Source organism: Dermacentor variabilis, chromosome 2 (assembly GCF_050947875.1).
Source record: "Dermacentor variabilis isolate Ectoservices chromosome 2, ASM5094787v1, whole genome shotgun sequence".
Lineage (NCBI taxonomy): Eukaryota > Metazoa > Arthropoda > Arachnida > Ixodida > Ixodidae > Dermacentor > Dermacentor variabilis.
In genome coordinates, this window is record NC_134569.1 from 112003707 (window position 1) to 112022734 (window position 19028).

General features: G+C 48.8%; 2 protein-coding genes across 2 annotated transcripts in view; both read right to left on the bottom strand.

Annotated features, from left to right (window-relative positions):
* Positions 1-12791, bottom strand: part of LOC142572558 (sodium channel protein type 11 subunit alpha-like) — a 31849-nt gene extending 19058 nt beyond the window's left edge. Inside the window, exons 1-2 of the mRNA XM_075681747.1 lie at positions 11359-12791; positions 10159-10385 (exon numbers count right to left, since the gene is read on the bottom strand). Of these exons, the coding sequence (XP_075537862.1) occupies positions 10159-10385; positions 11359-11696 (565 nt within the window). The 5' untranslated portion in view covers positions 11697-12791. The remainder of the gene's footprint in view (positions 1-10158; positions 10386-11358) is intronic.
* A 1033-nt stretch (positions 12792-13824) lies between these two features.
* On the bottom strand, positions 13825-19028 carry LOC142570942 (sodium channel protein 1 brain-like). The gene is made up of 3 exons (XM_075679244.1): positions 18873-19028; positions 16996-17115; positions 13825-14302 (listed from the first exon to the last, which is right to left on the bottom strand). Exons 1-3 carry the CDS (start codon positions 19011-19013, stop codon positions 14006-14008), a joined length of 558 nt encoding a protein of 185 aa, XP_075535359.1. The 5' UTR covers positions 19014-19028; the 3' UTR covers positions 13825-14005.

A 19028-nucleotide genomic window follows, 5' to 3' on the forward strand; every position in this document is an offset into this window, starting at 1 on the left:
ATAAAGGAAACGCGAGACCTATATATGGGAGACGAGATGCAGCCTCCTTGATTTTCTGATTGGTCGTAGTATATCGGTGGACAAAGCGGTGACGCGCAGCTCCTATCCAGTGGATTCGGCTCTGAGATTTTGAGCCTGTGCGCGGTGCGCGGACAAAGTTCGGCCGCACCTATGGAAGTTTGCCATTGGTGGGCGGCGAAAAAAAAATAAAAAATGGCGATGCCGTGTTCGCAAGTGGATCATGAATTCCCGTTGCATGGTTGTACTTTGGCCGTAACGTTTGCTTGAGTACAGCCCCCCCCCCCCTCCCCTCCAGCGTCTTCAAAAAAAGAGAAAAGAACAGAAATAATATCACGTAAGAAAACCACTGGGCGGACTTCCGACCACTAGATAAAAGTGGTTCACGCCCCAACAAAATCCACGCCCAAGCGGTGGTAACAGAAACAGATTTCGAAGGCTGTGCTTTTGCCAACTGCGCGCACCAAAAGCGATTGCGGAGCCGGAAACACGTCATAGACGCCACGTTCGTTAACATCACCCATTCGGACGTGGCTGTCGGTCGGTTCATTTCACCTCGTCCGCGCCGTTGTATCTAACGCGATGTCGGGCGCGTGCATTGGAGCGATTTCGCCTTCATTGCGCTGCAATTTCCGGTCGAACGGCCCCGCATCGGTCTGCGTGATGGGTTGACGCCCTTTATGCGCGGCTGTTTTGTGAAGTATTAAAGAGACTGGCGCACCGAGGGCGTGTGCCCTGGGTTTCGCGTGTTCGAAGCACCGCAAGCAACAGAGCGCACCATCGCGCTTAATGCTCGTTCAACCAAACAAGCGCGTTAATGTCCAGGCGAATGTTCCCAGCCTGCAACGCGGCAGAGAAAAGGTCGCACGTGAATGGCTCTTGCCGCTGTTACATCTGCATATTAAAGAGCGAATGCGGAAAAAAGAAAGAAAGTTATCGCTGGTTGGAAGGTGTGTGGCGTGTTACTTTCATGACGCACACGCATCGCAGAGAGAGAGAGAGAGAGAGAGAGAGAGAGAAAATAAAGAAAACACGTAGAAACATCTCCAGTGACCGGAGCATCTGTCCAAGTTTGTAAAGCATCACGCTTGCGCCAGAATTCACCGTGACAAGCGCTTTTCTTTTTTCACATTCTGTAAGAAATCTACAGACGTTCTCTTGTGGCTTTTATAGGGCGACAGTGACAACGTGTGAACACGTCGACTCATATATCTTGTTGGGTTTTGTCCGTAGACTTCGTGTAAATTATTTGTTCCCAAATTATTGGCTGCTCTATGCCTCATACCGACCTTTTTTCATGGCACTCCGTTACCTTCGCATACAGGGAGACAATTGTATGCTTTCTAGCCCTCCGGCAATTATTCCCACATTTCCTAAGTCACCAGCCTCGGTGGCGCGTTTTCACGAGTCGTTTCGAAGTATGCTTAGAGCACGCGCTCTTTTCAACAAGTTTCGGAACAAGATTCTTACCTGCGTGAGAAGTCCACTTTATGCCAATAAGTTTCGAGGACTCGATGACTCCTCGGTACTTCCCAATTCTTGTTACAAGACTTACGAACACGAAATTTGATGTCAGGAGATTGGGAACACCAACGTGGTGTTTTTAATGAAGGAAAAACAACAATAACAAGCATTCAACGTACTTACAGAGCACATAGTTAATGCATCAGCTATAGGAGAACGCCTCTGTCACAACAAATAATACAAATCCGCCACTCGCCCTGTTCTCCGAGTAATTCTAATTCGCACGATGCTGCACACTTTGAACCTAACGTAGAGCAATAAACTCACGACCGCTGCGCCATCTGGTGCGCACATAAAACGACGACAGACGTCCGTCCGAGTCCTTGTGAACAGAGAACCCGCACGAATTCCAAAAAATAGTGATCTTTGACTTTTGAAAGAATCGGAAAACTTGTCAGGAACTTGCTCGCTATAACCTCAACCTATGACAATTTCAATTTACGCTGAAGAATTGCCAGTTACTTTTTTCAACGCTCCTGTTCTGCTCGGGCTCCTGAAGATTAAATTGAGATCACTTTGGATATGATGAGTAAACCAAATACATTTTGAAATGATGTAGATTATGCCGTATCAATGCGCCGGTCTCTCTAATAATTCGTCTTATCCGCGATCAATATTCGGCGTATCCTGCGGCCACATTTGACGGGTGACCGCACCTGAAAGTTGGCTGTCTAACAATAGCAGTTTTTGTGGGAAGAAGCCTTCAGTTCGTGCAACAGTTTATATAAGTAAATGAAATACAACAGAGGGCACCAATCACTTTGAGTTTGCACTGTGGGGCTCTACGAAGGTGTGGCGATAAGCCCGCTCCTGTTTCATCCGAAAGCCTTGAACACAACCACCATCTTGAAAGGTTCTCTGTGTAAATGACACGGTCTTTTGTGCAATGTTGAAAGAAACTGAAGCGACGAAATTAGAGCATTGGAGAAAACCTCCAGAGGATAGACGTTTGAGAATCGAAAGTTTTATAACGGGGCACGTGGCGTGCAGCCATGGAGGCAGGAAGGAACTCGGTGCGAGCATGGCGCAACACGAACAAAGCTAAACGTGTCGGTCCAACACGTGATCGTCGCGTCAGAACGCGTGGTAGGTGTTAGTGCTCCCGCTCTGCAGGCAGAACCACGTCTGAGCGGTGGACCGAATTCTTGTCGATTGGCAACTACCGGGAACGTGCCTATGAGGTCACGTGTTGGGCAGACTTTTCGAGTGAGAAAGCGAATGGAATTACTTCACGGAGAGTCTGGCCTGCCAAAACTGGATACACCTGGCGTAACAATCCCTTCTAGAGCATTTTCTTCCTCTATGCATGCAGCACAAGAGGTCATCCTATAGTGAATGCCTAAAATTGCATGGCATGGCGCTCAGTAGAACGACTTGGTTCAAGAACTAAAGCCCAGCGGTCGACGAAACAGCATCGCCTATAGAGAGAGATGTCTGCTGAATACAGACAAAAGGGAAGACTTGGAAGGTTGTTCCCGGATTTTCTGTGAAACATAACGATACCGTCGAAGAACGGCAAGGTTTTCAAGACAGTTATACGACCAGGAATGCTGCACGGGGACGAAGATAGTTGCATAAAAAAGTATGAATATTGAAGTGATGCAAGTGAAGAAAATGAGAACGTTGGGATGGATGTACGGAAGTTCAACGAAAGGCAGACAGCGGAACGACTGCATCCCAGGCACAGTCAATGTCACAAATACTGTTACAATTGTTAAAGAGGCTAATGTAAATATTCATTCATTCATTGAATTATGTCGCTTGACGTCCCGTCATACGGCATGAGTTGTAAGAGATGCCACAGGAATGGGCTTCGAATTACTTTCTGCCACCTCGAGTCCTTCAAGGTGTATCCAAAGCTCAGTGCACAGTGTTTGCTTTATCCCTCCTCCATCATTGGATTTCAGCCGCCAAGTCAAGACTCGAATCGCCGTCCTCAGCTGCCGTTCGCCACAGCCTCCTTGCCACCGCGGCGAGTAGACGCGCCGATAATATAAACGCGAGAATTTCATGCGCAGAAAGTCAGAAAAGAAGCACCAAAGTTATCGCCGCGGAGAGCACGTAGTAGCTGACGTCGTCCGTTGAACTTGGCCCCATTCTACCGCCGGGTCGGCTTCGCCTGAGAGCCGCCGAGCGGCAGCTGGTTTGCCTATGGGCGTGCCGCGCCAGCGCGGGACAGGCGTTAATAACGGTTCGCGCAATGCGACGCGTCACCTCGGAGTCGTGTACAGTTTTTCTTTCGCTCATTGGGCGAACGTGATCGCCGAGCTCTCTCTCTCTCGGAAATTGCTAAGCGCGTGTGGCGACGTGACCCGGATGTAATGACGGGCTCTCATCTGGAAGACTGAGCGTTTGCAATATTGCGACTACTTTATAACCGCCCCTCGCCATATATATAAATGATCGGGTAACAAGGACGAAAAGTCGCGAGACGCGAGGCCGGAAGGCTGCCCGCCCCTGTTTGACGTCAAGCAATCCGAGCACATAATCGGTTTCGAAGACGACGGCTGCGTTGACTTTAAAATGTAGCCGGCGAGCGTGCGCATGTGTGTGTGCATGTGCGCGTGTGCCTTGGGGGGGGGGGGGGGGGGCAGAGCGTGTTGAGGTGAACAGGGGGGCGGGGGGCATGGCTGCTTGTAGGTGTGCGTGTGTTTATGTCAGTATGCGTGGGGACCCAGGCGTATACGTGGAATGACGATAACACTTATCGAACACACCAAGAAAAGCGCGACACATACACAACGCGTCAGTTACAGTTAAGTTTTTAGTGCACCACGAGTGTCGTACGTCGGACCGAATCTCGTAGAAAAACTATTACGTTACAGGTCCCACTTACAGCGCGAGCTATTCTACGTGATTTGTGGTTGTAGATGTCGAAATTAGGGATTGAAATAGATGTGCCTATAGCTCAAGAGGATATCGGGCATTTCTATTGAAAAGGCGCCTTGTTAGGCACTTTGACTTACATATCGCCACAATGGTTCACGCGATTTCAATAGACATCCGCCAGAAGCTGGGCACTTCGAATGATAGGTGTGCAAGATTTCGTTGCACACTTCTATTCCTTGAATTAAGTAGGCTCGGGTTTGTACTTCTGGGGACATCGCCGCTTAGAAAGCTCACATTGGGCATCCGCACGATTTGGTGTTTGCGTTTCGGTACCGCTCGCGAACGGGTTAGTGCAATAAACAAAAACTGCGCAAGAATAAAGTTGTTCCTTCGTAGTGCATATACAGTGAACGAATTTACACGCTGCATAAAAGGAAAGTAAACATTTCTACGCATAGGCGTTAGTTGCATGGCGTTTAATCCCCCAATTCTCAGATACTTCGCTTCACATCAGATTCCAATAGGTGCGTTGCATGAGCGTAACACTTTTTGTTGTTGTTTAAATAACATTCATATCTACGTAACTCCTCATCTTATTCCTTATTGTTCGTATGCCTGCCGTACCGGTATACGTCGGGCGGACGATTTCTCCGCTCTTCCTGTTTTTCTCCGTTGGGTTTTGAGAGGCTAGAGTTTAAAAAATGCAGCAGAACCCACCTCACGATGACTGTCGCCAGTAATGCGCTAGCATTGATTCACTGAAGTATAGCGACGCAACGTATTGAAACCATTGAAACGAGTTATGTATTAGGCGCGTACTGCAGCGGGACTCCTATTTTGTGCTTCCCTAGCAACACTCGGTGTCGTATAGAGCTGCCGCCGCAAAGCCTGCTCATGGCCTCCGAAATGCATGGCGCGCCGGTGCGTGTAAACGCCGGGGAACGCGTCATGCGGTAACCAGGCTCCTCTTTCGCGCTTCTTCCTGGACACGCTGCGCCATCTAGCGGCACTGCCGCGAAGTTCACGCGAAGCCTGGCGCGCCGGTCCCTGCGAACACTGAAAATCGTTCCCTTGCTTGGCCGCACACTCCGTGGCATATACTCAGTGACCTAAGTTGGCGAGAAATTGATTGAGCATTGGAATATACCCAGTGCACTCGTGGCGGTTCTGCTAATGCGTCGGGTCGCTGTTCTCGAGGAACCCTTGTGAAGTGTCCCAAAGTGGCGTGAAAACGTTCAATGAAGAGCGGCTAGCACCTAATGGCACCTACACAGTGATCCAAGTTGGCATCAAAGGGTTTCTTCGAACACTACTGATTACCCAGTCCCGCGTGTACAGTGAGCCATGTCGGCGTGAAAGAGGTTCGTTGAAGAGCGGCACGTGTGTTCGCACTGCCCCGTACTCAGTGACCCAAGTTGGCCCGATGGTTGGTTTGGAACCCTGTTACCTCAGCAAAGCAGCCCGATGCGCTACCCATTCGATTACTGACTACCCAGTGACTAAGGTAGGCGGGAAGACGGTTAGATACAGACATACAAACGTACAAACATACATACAGCATGTTTGTCAGCGTTCCGTTAGTCCGTCCAGCAAGACTGTTGGTCTGTGGGCGATACGGCGTTGCACCGTACGGACGTGCACCGCACAGATGAAGCAACTATTCTACAGCGTCGGCGACGAACTGCCTACCGCGGTCACCTGTGATCACGCGAGGTGGGCCAAGGGGTAGAATAACGAAACGCAACAAGTTGTGACGCAAGCAACTGTGGACGAGAGTAATGCTACTTCAGCCTAGCGAGTAAGATGGTCAACAGAGGCGATGACCTATCCGTTTTTGTTCTATAACCGTGGAAAGGGGCCCAGGAGGTCGATAACAACTTGTTCAAAGGGTGTATGCGGAGGAATCAGTGGGTGGAGAAGGCCTGATGGAGCGCTTGCAAGATTGCTTGTGACGTTGGCATTGATAGCAGCCGGCCACGTATTGGTTTCTTATGTGACGCATCTGTGGCCAGTAAAAGCACTCCTGGACACGCCGCAGCGTGTGGGCGAATACCAGATGTCTGAATGTCAGGTCATCATGCATGGCACGCAGCACGTCACTTCGAAGACTTTCTGGCACAACGAGGAGGAAGCGATCGCCGCTCGCGGTGCGGAATAGTTAGTTTTTTTGCAGCCAGCTATCACGTATACAAAACCAACCACTGGCTTTGGGAGTGTGGGCTGCAACAAATGGAGGTTCCAAGCTTATGTCGTTACGCTGTTACTGGTGGAAAGAGGTAACACCGGGAAATTCAAGAAGAATAACAGCTAGACAGTTAGACTTCGAATAGACTAGACAGCTGGACTTTGACGACCGTACAGTCATCGAAGCTGCCTTCATCGAGGTCGGTTGTTGCCAATGATAGGCGAAAAAGGCAATCGACGTCAGCATGATGGCGGCGACTACTGTAAGTTACCACAATTGTATTCTTGAATTCGTAAAGCCCATCGTGCCAGACGACCAGACGGATCTCGAAGACTTGTAAGCCAACATAAATAATGGCAATCGGTGATCTTGAATGGGCGACCGTAAATATGCGTATGACAGAGAAATTTTTGTACAGCAGAAACACCCGAGAGACATTCTTGCTCCGTGACAGCGTAATTTCGCCCAGAATAGCAGAGACAACGACTGGCATATGCAACAACGCGTTCTGCGTCATTGTATCATTGCACAAGCACTGCTCCAATGCCGATCCCGCTGACATCAGTATGGATTTCAGCTGCCACCGGGCTCGAAGACTCTCGGGTAACTTTGTTCTTTGACATCTCTTGCACTTGCTCAGCCATAATCTTCCGTTCCGATGAAGTCACTGGAGAAGGCTTCTTCCGGATAGGGTGAGCTGAGTTGGTGTCCATCCGATGGCGAGCGCTCGAAGATGGAAGAGTGGTACGGTTTTCACCTTAGAAGAAGCCGAATAAGGAAGCATGCCGGGATAGAACTTGTGCCAAGGCAGCACGTTCATGTGAACACAGGGACTTGCTGACTATGCTCTGAATATTGGGTTTAAGTGGACAGATAGGTTGCTTATTTGGAAAAGTCATCTCGTCCCTGACGACAGTAACGGAACTTTACGTGTCGTCGTCGAAGACTGCGAGCTTCGTGTGTTTGGGAAATAGTACGGACACGGCAAAACAGTTTAGTGCCACAAGGACGTGCTTCCGTTGGTCACGGACACAACGCCACTAGGCACCAATATGTCCTTCTTAGCACAGAAATCGGTGAGTGGTTGCACGATGGCGTCATATCAACCACCGGTATAAACAGAAGCGACGGCAGGAACAGACGCTAGCGAATATGGAGGCAGCGTCGCCTCATCAGCAAGAGCAAATGTATTTTGTTGAGGTGCTCGTTCATCAACAATTTCTGCGACAAAAACGCTGCTGACAAAAAGCTCACCGGTACCGCAATCAACAGATGTCCCGCCTGTTTGCAAAAGGTCAATGCGTGCACTGTTAACCAAAAATTCAGTTAAGAAATACTTCTCAGCCAGTAGAACATTTGCAGCGCAAACACCAAGGGGACGAAACATATCGTTGCTTACACCACAGACTGTAGTATGACTCTCCAAGGAAAACATCACGTTACGACGAAGGCGGCTCTTGAAAGAAAGGCTCATAACAGATATAGCCCTAGTGCCCACCAAGGCCATTGTAGACACGCCATCAATTAACGCCTCCACTTTCTTTCTCAGCATTGTAACCGGCAGAGGCATCTGTGTCGTATAGTTTCCGGTGACCTCACTTACATCGGTCGCGCCGGCTAGTATCCGCCCGTAGTGGTGACAATTCACGTCACCGCAGCGAGGGAGAGCGACGCTGGCGTGAAGAAGGCGGAGTCAAGCTGCGGTCGGAAACAGGAGAATTACTGCGGTGATCGTGCAATGGAACGTTGTTGCTAAGGTCGTCGCAAATTATTTTTGAGACCATGGATGACCAAAGTTTCGACTGTCGGGACAACATCATATCGATAGTGGTTCATACGACCTTGGCGTTTGGCGACGCTGGTGGCAGAAACGAGAAATCTGCCCAGTGGCACCGCAGCTGTAACACAGAGGAGACTCCCGGCCGACGTCGTACCCTTGAAAGGAGATGTTAGGATGCTCGGGCCGACAAGATCGCCCGTTTGGTTCCGGGTACCCAGTGGACGAGGTACGTGGATATATGGAAGTATGGTGGTAATTAGTCTCCTGGCGGTAATTACGCTGCATCATTGATGGCGGCCTCACGCCGTAGTGTTCCACACCTGTTTCAGCAATGGACGGAGGAGCCAGTGCGAAAGGGTAAAACTGCTGAGCATCGTGGAAACCTATGTCGTTGGTCATTTCTGCGTGTCGACTCAGCTCCTCCCGCACGACCTGGCAAATAGTAGATGCGAGATCGAGTGATGGGAAGTCGTCTACGCTAGCAACAGTCGTAACATTTGCGAGCCGGCTAAACTTCGGTGTGATACGCCGCCTCTTGAGGGTCTCGAAAATGCGGCAATGACGCATTACGCCGGCGACAGAGTTGATGCTCTCCTTGCCGATGAGGAAGTTATCAAAATCCTCGGCGATTCCCTTCAACAAGGGATCAACTTTGTCTAGCGTGCCAAGATTGGCCGTTTTGGAGAGCTTCAATATACGGATTTTGTATACGTTGTGCACGTCTCGACTGTAACTTGGGCTCTTTGAAGCAGCGTCTGTTCTGACTGCTTCTTCTTCGCGACGGAATCACCGAAACGCTCTTTGATTTCAGACGAGAAGCGATCCCATGATTTAAGCGTATGCTCGTGATTATCGAACTACATGAGCGCCGTGTCCGTCAAGGAAAACAAAGTGTTCGAGAGCTGACCTCCGCTGTCCCAGTGGTAACAGTTACTCACCCGTTAGTTGTGGGTAAGCCACTCGTCCACGTCCTCGCCGGACTTGCCTGATAAATATCGAGGCTCTATCAGGTTCCGGCGTTGCCAGGAACCAGCCGCCGCTGAAATTGGTACTGAAAAGGCTGCTGGAGCTGGTACAGTCCGGGTGCCGTCTTCATCACGTGACATCTCGACCACCAGCGGTAATGAAGGCAAACCAGCAAAGCGGCGGCTTCGGTGAATATGAGGTGGTTGGAGGATCGTGTTTGCGTGGTCGAGGCACCCCGCAACCTCCACCAACACTGCTACGGATGACTGTGTGTTTATTTACAGATGAAGGCTGGCAGAGATGGTCGATTTGGAAGATAGCCGTTGAAATGATGCCACTTGCCACAGGAACCGTCGTCCCCCTCTTCTTCTTCTTCAGTCTTTTTCTCGCCATGTTACAATACAAACACACATAGATAGAGAGCGCCCTAAAAGGGCTTGAAGTACCCAGAGAACGCCAACGCATTAAAGAATTCGGGCAGAACTCATCGACGATGACTATTCAAGTATGCGAATAACCGAAACGCGCCATATATAAGGCGCGTACTGCAGCCTGGTTCCTCACTCGCGCTTCCCTCTAGACACGCTGCGCCATCTGGCGGCGCCTCCGCGAAGTACGCGCATACTCAGAGGCACATACTCAGCGACCCAGGTTGGCGACAAAGGTATTCATTGAAGAGCCGCACGTAGCATGTACCCAGTGGCACATTTTCGAGGGATCGGCCCACATTTTAAAACTGCACTATCTGCTGGATCGACCCATATCGGATCGGTTGCACAGTTAGATAGCCGAAAAGAAAACTGGTCTGGCAAATTCCAAGAATGGCAGTCGCATGAAAGCCGTGGGAGCCACTAACCGAGCAGGGAGAGGACGAGCGCGCACAGCTCGAACTGGTTCCACTTGACGGCGAAGAAGGCGGCGCCCGTGGCGGCGGCTCGCAGCAGCAGCTCGGCGGCGTGCCCCACCAGGAAGACGAGGTGCGCGCGGCCCAGCGCCGCCCGTTGCCGCCCGTTCCACTCGTAGCGCTCCGAGGCCAGCAGCATGCCGTTGAGCAGCGCCAACGCCGCGGACGCCACAGCCAGCCTGCGCCCGCGCGAACGCGACAGAAGCGGGTCGAGTTGATCGATCAATCGATCGATCGATCGATCGATTGATTGATTGATTGATTTGGCTTGATTTGATTCGATTCGGTTAGGTTAGGTTGCGTCAGAAGTATTAGATTAAGGGTCCATGCAAATGGTGTCTGGTTCCGTCCGAGTGCGCTGTACCAAAGTCAAAAGGAAAGCTGACAGATGAAAAAACAGTGCGTCATAAATCGCTGCAACCAACCAAGGGGACTCTTCTTCGTCAGAGCAGCAACTTCCCTGCCAAGGAAAGCAGGAGCGCTTCGAAGGAAAGCAATTGCTACATACAAAAGCATACAAATACAAATACAAATACAAATACAAATAGGTAGTGAATTATTATTTAATTACTTCAATAAATTATCCGGTATTACGTGCCAAAAAACACGATATGACTGTGAGTCACGCCGTAATGGGATCCCGGATTAATTTTGACTACCTGGGACTCTTTTAATGTGCAAGCTGTGGCAACAGCTCCTACATAACTTCCAGGCCTACGCGTCAGTTGCTGTAAAGTCTTCCATGAAGACATGCATTCTCATTGCAGATCACGCTTTCTTTCTTTCTCCAGCATTTGCCACCATAATGAACAGCGGTCTTGTGGCGCTATTCCAGTATGAAATTAATTCAATTAATACATCGAGGGGCATTACTGCGTGCACGTTCTCGAAGAGAAATTTCTAATCGATACGCGCTTCAATGTCTGTTCGTCTCGATCCAATTATCGGTCTATGCGACGTTATTATTCACATCATTATTATTTGCTGTTAACGAACAATAAAGGTCCAGCTTGAGTTCCTTAGCTTACCGGCAGCACACGCTAAGTGCGTAGCAAGGTGCAGCAATGTTGTTTTTTTAATGGTGAATAAATTTGATCCGACAGTTTGAATACAGAAAACGCGACTTACAGAGGCCGGACGTTTCTCACTTACTCCTTGCTCGCGGCCACGTCGTAGAGAAATCCTCGGACCCTGCCGGCCGGCCTGGCCACCAAGCTGACGGGCCTCTGGGCGAGCAGGCGGCGCAGAGAACGCGCGTACCGGCGCTGACTCTCGCTTGCCGTGGGCTCCGAGTGGACCTCCTCCAGCTGAGGCACGCGCGCGTAACGCGTAAAGCAAAAGCGTTCCTTATCCGCGGGCACTGCGCCTCCATGATATCGCTGTCGACACCCATTCCAGCTCAAACAGATGGTGGATCGCAGTTCGTACATTACTTTGTCAACGTGTGTGGCGCGAAGAAGAACTAACGTACATAAACGAAGCTCTTTCATTCTGCAGTCCTTTTGTTCGCTCTTCTTAAGTTTCGCATCACACACGCTGAAAGAAAAATGTAATGGTCCCGTAGCGAAAACCGCATTGGTGCTCTAAAGACGAGCGACCCACGCAAAGCTACGGCTGCCTTCTGCTCAAGCTTTCGGCCTGCTGCGAGACTTCTCGAGGCCAATCAAGACGTCGTCTAGCATAACCAAGAACTAGAGCGCCAGTACACGGCATACAGAAGCAGCAAACAAGTCTGTAACAAAAGGGAGCGTGTAGCAAGTTATGAAAAATGTAGCAGGATGAAAGACGTGTCCGGTATGAAAGTTTCGCTAATTAACTTTTTAGAGTGACACGGTACACATTGTCATTTACGAATAGCAGCCGGTGACTTGGAAAGTCATATCCACTTGGAACGAATTCTGGAGATGACATTAATTTCGAGGTACGCGTTCCCAAAGTTTGCGGCGAAATGCACTGGTGTTCCAGTAATTTTTGAGCTTCAACGCATAGAAAGGCGTTCTGTTAAGAAAAAGTAAGTGGAACGACAGTGCAATTTTAGCGCAAGTTTGAAAGCGCTTATCTCAAAACTGGCAATAGTTTAAAAGTTCGTTCCTATTTAAGTTAAATTACTGGCTTGAATCGTATATCGCGATACGTGCTCTAATGTAACTACTTACACACTTTAGTACAATTTTGTTAATCAGCCAATTATGCATTTAGACTTTCAGTGCGAGCAATGTCTGCCTCCTCGAGTAATCCATCTCGATGAATACACTCGTGCTATATTCCACAGGCGACTTTTAAAAATTGTGCAAACGTTAGAACAAAGAAATAAATATGAAAAAATGACGGAAGGTACATATGTATACATCACATACGCATAATTTCGGGCGGAATGTATTTTTAGCGAGCAGCAAAAAAAACTAGCCTGTCGCTTCTTGGCGTAGAAGTTGTCGATGACGACGCCGACGAACAGGTTGAACACGAGGAAAGCGCCGATGACGAGGAAGATGGCGAAGTAGATCAGCGACCAGGGGTTGGCCTCCCGACGGGGCTGCAGGTCGACGCCCTCTATGTCCAACACTTTCTCGATCACCTCGATCCAGCCCTCGAAGGTCGCCACCTGGGGGGGGATACAACCATCGGCGCGGGTGTCGAAACACTCTCTGCTGGGCGAACCACCGAAGTGGGGGATCACTGCAGGCCCAAGGAAATCGGCACAGCCACCGACTTCCCCAGTAACTATTGGCGAATGTGTCCTTACGTTTAGCGACACTACAGCAAAGCGGGTCTAGGAGGTAATCTTTTCAAGTTTTACGGAATTTTTTTTTTAATACCTCCCGTGACATATACAGCATAATTCTGGTCCTCGGGCTGCAGGGTTATTCGAATAGGCGGATGTTACTAGCGCGGGAGATCGAAGCACATATTCAACTAATTAACCGAAATTCCCCAAATAACTACTCAACAATTACTTAACGCCACATATTGCAATCTATGAATTGTAGCCGGTGAAATTGCAAGACTTGTATCCACGTGAAATTAATCTTTAGGGTGACGCCAGTTTCGAGATGTTATCTCCCAAAGTGCGGGACGAAATACGTGGGTGTTCAAGTTACTCTAGTGCTTCAATGTATAAAAGAGTGTCTCGTTAAATAAAAAATGGAACAGTGCATTTTTACGTCGAGTTCGATGACGCATATCTGGTGTCATTCTGTAAATTCACGCCAATTGGATACACCTTGCAAACTCACCGACTACAATTCGTAAATTGCAATGTGTGCCGCAAGGTAATGAATAATTAGTTAATTTGTGTAATTATTTAAACATGGGTCTCAATTTCTCATGCAAGTACTGTCCACCTCTCTGAATAATATACCTCAAGGACTATAGAATTACGTTATCTGCAACTCGCAAATAAAAATAAAAAAAGAAGAAGAAATCGGGTAACCTAAAAGTGAGCACCCCGTAGACTGTGATGTTTGGCGCTACCGCGATGACAAAACAAAAGGCTGACAACCGGTGATGTCAACGTGCTGTACAGGAGGGCAAAGAGTCAGCTTATATTGTTGGTGACACGGCAAAAGGTGCAGGCCACTCGCACCCAAGCACACGCACGCTTGACACACGCTCACAGGCACATCAAAAGACAATAATCGCACGTAACACAGATAACGCACACAAGGCACACTCTCGCGCATGCGAACGCATTGCCCTCTGCACAAACACGCACACAAGACAGGCAAACCAATAAAGCAAAAGAGGAGGCAGACGCCGAGTCACCCTAGATTCACAGTGTGAGATAACAGTTGCGCGCGCATTAGGCGTCGTGCCGGCCGGTTCGTCCGCCCCGCACCTGGAGCAGCGCGAGCGACGCTTCGGCCAGGTTATCGAAGTGAACGTTCTCGTTGGTCCAGGAGAAGCCCAGCATGTGACAGGTGGCGCGGTCGGGCACCAGGTCGGGGTCGAGCGGCTGTCCCCTGGCGTCCACGCAGTGCCACAGGCGGCCCGCGAACATGCTGACGCCCACCACGCCGAATATGATCCATATGAAGGCGCACACCACGAGCACGTTGCCGATGGAAGGGACCGACGAGGCCAGGGCGTCCACTAGGAGCTGGACGCGACCAATGCACGACTATACTTGCCATCTCTTTTCACTCCTTTTTTTTTTACACCTAAGAACTTTTCTCTCTACATAGCTGTTTTGAACAGGGTATCGAAACGAATCCGAACCGGTAGTTTCGGAAGGTGCCTGACCTCTAACCGAAGCTGAACCGACAAGATGATATAGGTTACCGGTTCGGAACGAAACGGTTTAATCATTTAAGGCGACAATGTGTGCTCAGTAGTTTGCACGATTGTTCGAGTAACTACTTAGTCAACAGGCCGGTTTTTACGGGAGAGACGATGGGCATGTGCTGGTAACTACGGCCAGCTCAGCAGAGACGCTTGCACTTATGCTACCATTATCACGTGCTGCTGGTGTTCTGTCACGATGTAGACACTTTCTTCCAGAACAAGCTAAGCTCCAGATTTACCACGCGCTTTTTTTCTACCCATATAAATTATTGCCTATTAGTCTGGGGCACCACAACTGTACGTAACGTAAATACAATTCACCTATATCGCAAAAGAGAGTTCTTCGGTATATTACAAACGTCCCGCGCAGCAGTAATTAGCATACATTGTTCCCTCGTTATAATATAATTGGTATGAAATATGTGTTCGATTTTCGTTTACTATATAGTTACTTATTCGCAATTAGCAATTTAGGGTGTTTATTAAAAATCTCTCTAACGTGCGCATACAACACAGTGACTCACGTTCCTGCAGCAGCGCCTACAGGTGGCTCGTTCTTTGCCGATGCACGGCCTAATTTCTGCAGTCACTGAGGTTTACACTGCCGTCTTTGCTATGAACATGAACAAAGAGATGTGCGCTTTGCTACGTTCCCCAAAAAAGAAATGTGTGAATTTTTATGACTCTTGTTTAATCATTTTATGATAAAATGTCTTATCACGATTAGAATGTTTATTAACTTTTAGCGTAGAGTTCATTGTTATTTGCGTCATGTGCACACGCGTTGTTTTGCACGTTTCGACCAGACTACTTAACACTGAGAATGCATGCATGCATTGATTGCATTCGTTGTATTTGTAATACTTATTTTTTTTTCGTATTAGATATAATAATTCCGCTATTGTTGCCATCGTTGTCATGCGTATTTCAAACGGTTTCCTACCGCTTTTCGCCTGAGGAACCTCCTACTGTCGTTGGAAAGATTGATTGATTGATTGATTGATTGATTGATTGATTGATTGATTGATTGATTGATTGATTGATTGATTGATTGATTGATTGATTGATTGATTGATTGATTGATTGATTGATTGATGTCGGCGATCCCAGTTGTGTTCTGCGGCCGGAAAGCTGTTTCAGGGGCTCCGCGGAATCAACCTTTCTGGCGATGATCCCCATTCGGCCATTAGGTCAACCTGTTACTAAAGCTAGACAAACGAGGTAAACACGGAGAGCGGGAAGGACGGTGTCCTTGAGGAGGGATACCATCGAGTTCAGCTGCATGACTTATTGTAACCAAACACTGCGGCCGCTAACGGATGTCGTCACCTCCTCAGTCAGCGGTAAACACGGCTGTAAAGGGCACTTTAAATCTGCTTTTGTTACGTGTCATGGTACAACGCACGTTTAGTGCTTAGCAAAGCAGAGTCCAACGCTCTTCGAGTTGTAGAAGTTATTCGTGTCCGCCCAATGCACATTCGTCGTTCAAAAACATCAGTGCCCTCACCAGCTTCTAGATAAGCAGCAAACTGAGTGAAATGTATAATGATGGCTTCTTTACTTGCTACAGACTAGAAGTTTGAACTTGTAATTTGTGTAATACAATGTGAATTCGCGCTGTCTTCTACACATTAGATCACATGCCGCAGTAAGCTCACCAGCAGTCCTGTAGCACAGACCTGAAGAAAAACGAAAAATTACTGACTGCTTCAGTCGAAGTAACGGCTGTGAAAGGTACGCAGACTTTGCGCTGACGCAGGGATTCTCGCTTATTACCTCTGTATTTAATAGGTACATGAACATTTCCCAGTGTCTGTATGATTCATTCGTAATTTTCTGTCTCCTCATGATGAAACTTGCGCATGCGCCATGCGGACAAGTCGACAGTACTTTGCATCATATAGCAATGGGGCAGGATAAAATTAACTCCGCCGAACCGGCTTGCGAACCAGTTCAGTGTTGCCAAGCGGTTCGCGAACAGTTAGCTTTTTATTTCTCCGAACCAGAATTGAACCGGAACACAATCGGAGCACGTTGGACACCAACCGAACCGGTAATTATTTATGTTCGACAGCCTGGTTTTGAACGCTGGCTGCGTGCTTTCTTCACGATAGAAGAAAAGCTGTTTGTCCTAAGTGAACAGCCGGCGTTAGAAGCTACCACGCACGAAGAGATTCACTGTAGCAGCTGCGACCTGATGACGACCACGAGCACTTTACATGACTGCATTACACTCGGCGAGACTGTCTGCTGTTCAATATCGACAAGCTGTTTATGTTTTATACTATATTGACCATCCTATCGATTTACTGAGCCAGTGCTGTTGTAGTTAGCAAATCACTGGCTACCGAATCGATCGATTGATTGATTGATTGATTGATTGATCATATTAGGTAATTTAGCTCTTGGATCATCCCATTCAACAGCCGAACCAATCTACTGCTCGGGTTCATTGATCCATAGATTAATAGCTCATTCTTTGACGGACGATAAGAGGAGAATGCCCACCTTCATCCCGGGCAAGAGGGACACGATTCGCACGGGTCTCAGCGCCCTGGTGGAGCGCAGCACGTCGATCACCGAGCCCTGCACTCCGATCACGGCCAGAACCTCGTAGAGCAGCGATGTCTGCAAACAAATTGCGAACAGTTACGGCGTACACCAACTAACGCTGCCTCATCTCGCCGTAAGCCTATAACGATGACTCTGCTGCGGAGTTGCGACTACATTCCTCTATACGCTAAACCGGGTATCAGCCAAGGCAAAATTATTGCAGGCAAATTCCGCAATGGACCCCAAGCAGGCAACACGTCCGCTTCCATTTTCCATTTTCCTAGTTATTTCTACATTTCAGTTAAAAACTACAGTTAGTTTCTCATGCGCTTTTCTTGGCTCCATAATCTGTTGACTTCATGCGGTTGTTACGCTGTGGCTAACGAACATCGGGCCCCTCGGTTACTCTTCGTCTCGCTCAACACAATAACTTGCCATTCGTGTTCACAGTACGGCCCCGCATAAGACCACGGCAAGAATGTTGTCGAAAGGGAAAGTAAGTTATGCTGGGTCTTATGGCGCAAGAGCAACTGAGGCTATGATGTATCAAAAAAAGGAAAGGGTGACCCGAGGACACGTTCCGCGTTGTAACTCGAATGCATCAGAGCAAGACGCCAATGAGGGATTTTGAGTACCAATTCGCCAATTACATATATATTACAATTACATATAATCTTATAAGCCATCTTTTTACGGCACGGAGCCCCACGTGTCCTTCTGAGCGACCGCGGCAGGACCTTTCTGTCTAAACTTCTCGACGGTGTTCTCCGTGCGTCCAATATCATCCATTAAAGGACTTCCAGCCACCACCCTCAAACTAATGGCCTCACAGAGGGCTTTCATCGCACGCTGTCCGACATGATATCACTGTACATCAACCCTGACCACACCAATTGGGATGTCATTCTACTATTCGTCACTTTCACATACAACACGGCCGTCCAACACACTACGGGGTACTCGCACTTTTTCCTTGTGTGTGGTCGTCAACCGATCACTATCCTCGACGTTTCTTTCTTCGGTATGCCCGTGCCCTCGTCCACATCCATGTGTGAGCAGTTCGTTTCGCGCACCGCCGTAAATGACCCAAGTGATGCCTCGGTCTGCCCATCAGCACAGCTTGATCGACCAGCTGTTGGCTTTGATCTCAAATATCCAACAGCCAGCCATGACTTCAGGAGTCGTTGGTGGTCCTTTTCAGATTATTGTGTTCGTCTCAATTTGGCGGCGACAAGATGGGCCCTCGTGCTTTCAAAGTAATACCGGAGCTTTGGTTGTAATCTTGACTTCTGAATTACGGTTGTGATATTTATACGCCCTGCTCTTTCAAGAATTGCCCATAAAAGCCCGCTAAAGCTTTTTCCGCTTTTAGGAGTACAAAGAGCGAGCTGTTAACAGAAGATGGGCTCTGGAAGGTTTTGGGCGAGAAAGTAAGCTCGAAATCAGTGTCTCAGCAAAACGGTCCGACGTTCGACGGGTAGACCGAAATTTGTCAAGGCACTCAGTCGCTCATGACGAGTTAGTTATGCTAAATGGATAGCAGCGCGGTCAAGTTATGATGACGCCGAACTTGGTAACTTATTCAAACCTCATCGTTTGTCTGGTGTCGTCGTCATGAAGCCGCCACGTCAAACCATTCAAACCTAAGACATCAGGCATAACGAGACCGCCTAAACTAAATTAGACCCATCTGCGATACGTATAAGTAGACCTCTCTAGTGCTTAAATTTTTTTCCTCCACTGAGTGAATGGATTTCCACGTTCGGCTGTGCGCAACGCGAGGTCTCCGTGTGGCCGACATCCGGCGCACGAACGGAAATGGTGGCGCGTACCGACTGCACGATGAAGTCGAGCAGGTGCCATCCCGAAGAGAAGTAGGCGTGGGGGCCCTTCGCGACCAGCACCAGGGCAACGTCCACGCTCAGCAGCACGGTGAGCAGCGCACTCGCCAGCTCCAGCCGGCCACGCACCATGGCCGTGCTCTGGCC

What these genes read in the sequence shown, in the direction of transcription:
- LOC142570942 (XM_075679244.1), bottom strand. Translation starts at nt 19,013, where the DNA reads ATGGTGCGTGGCCGGCTGGAGCTGGCGAGTGCGCTGCTCACCGTGCTG. An exon ending in TCGACTTCATCGTGCAGTCG is followed by an intron (nt 17,116 to 18,872) that starts GTACGCGCCACC and finishes ATTTGTTTGCAG; the next exon opens with ACATCGCTGCTCTACGAGGT. An exon ending in CCCTCTTGCCCGGGATGAAG is followed by an intron (nt 14,303 to 16,995) that starts GTGGGCATTCTC and finishes GGTCGCGTCCAG; the next exon opens with CTCCTAGTGGACGCCCTGGC.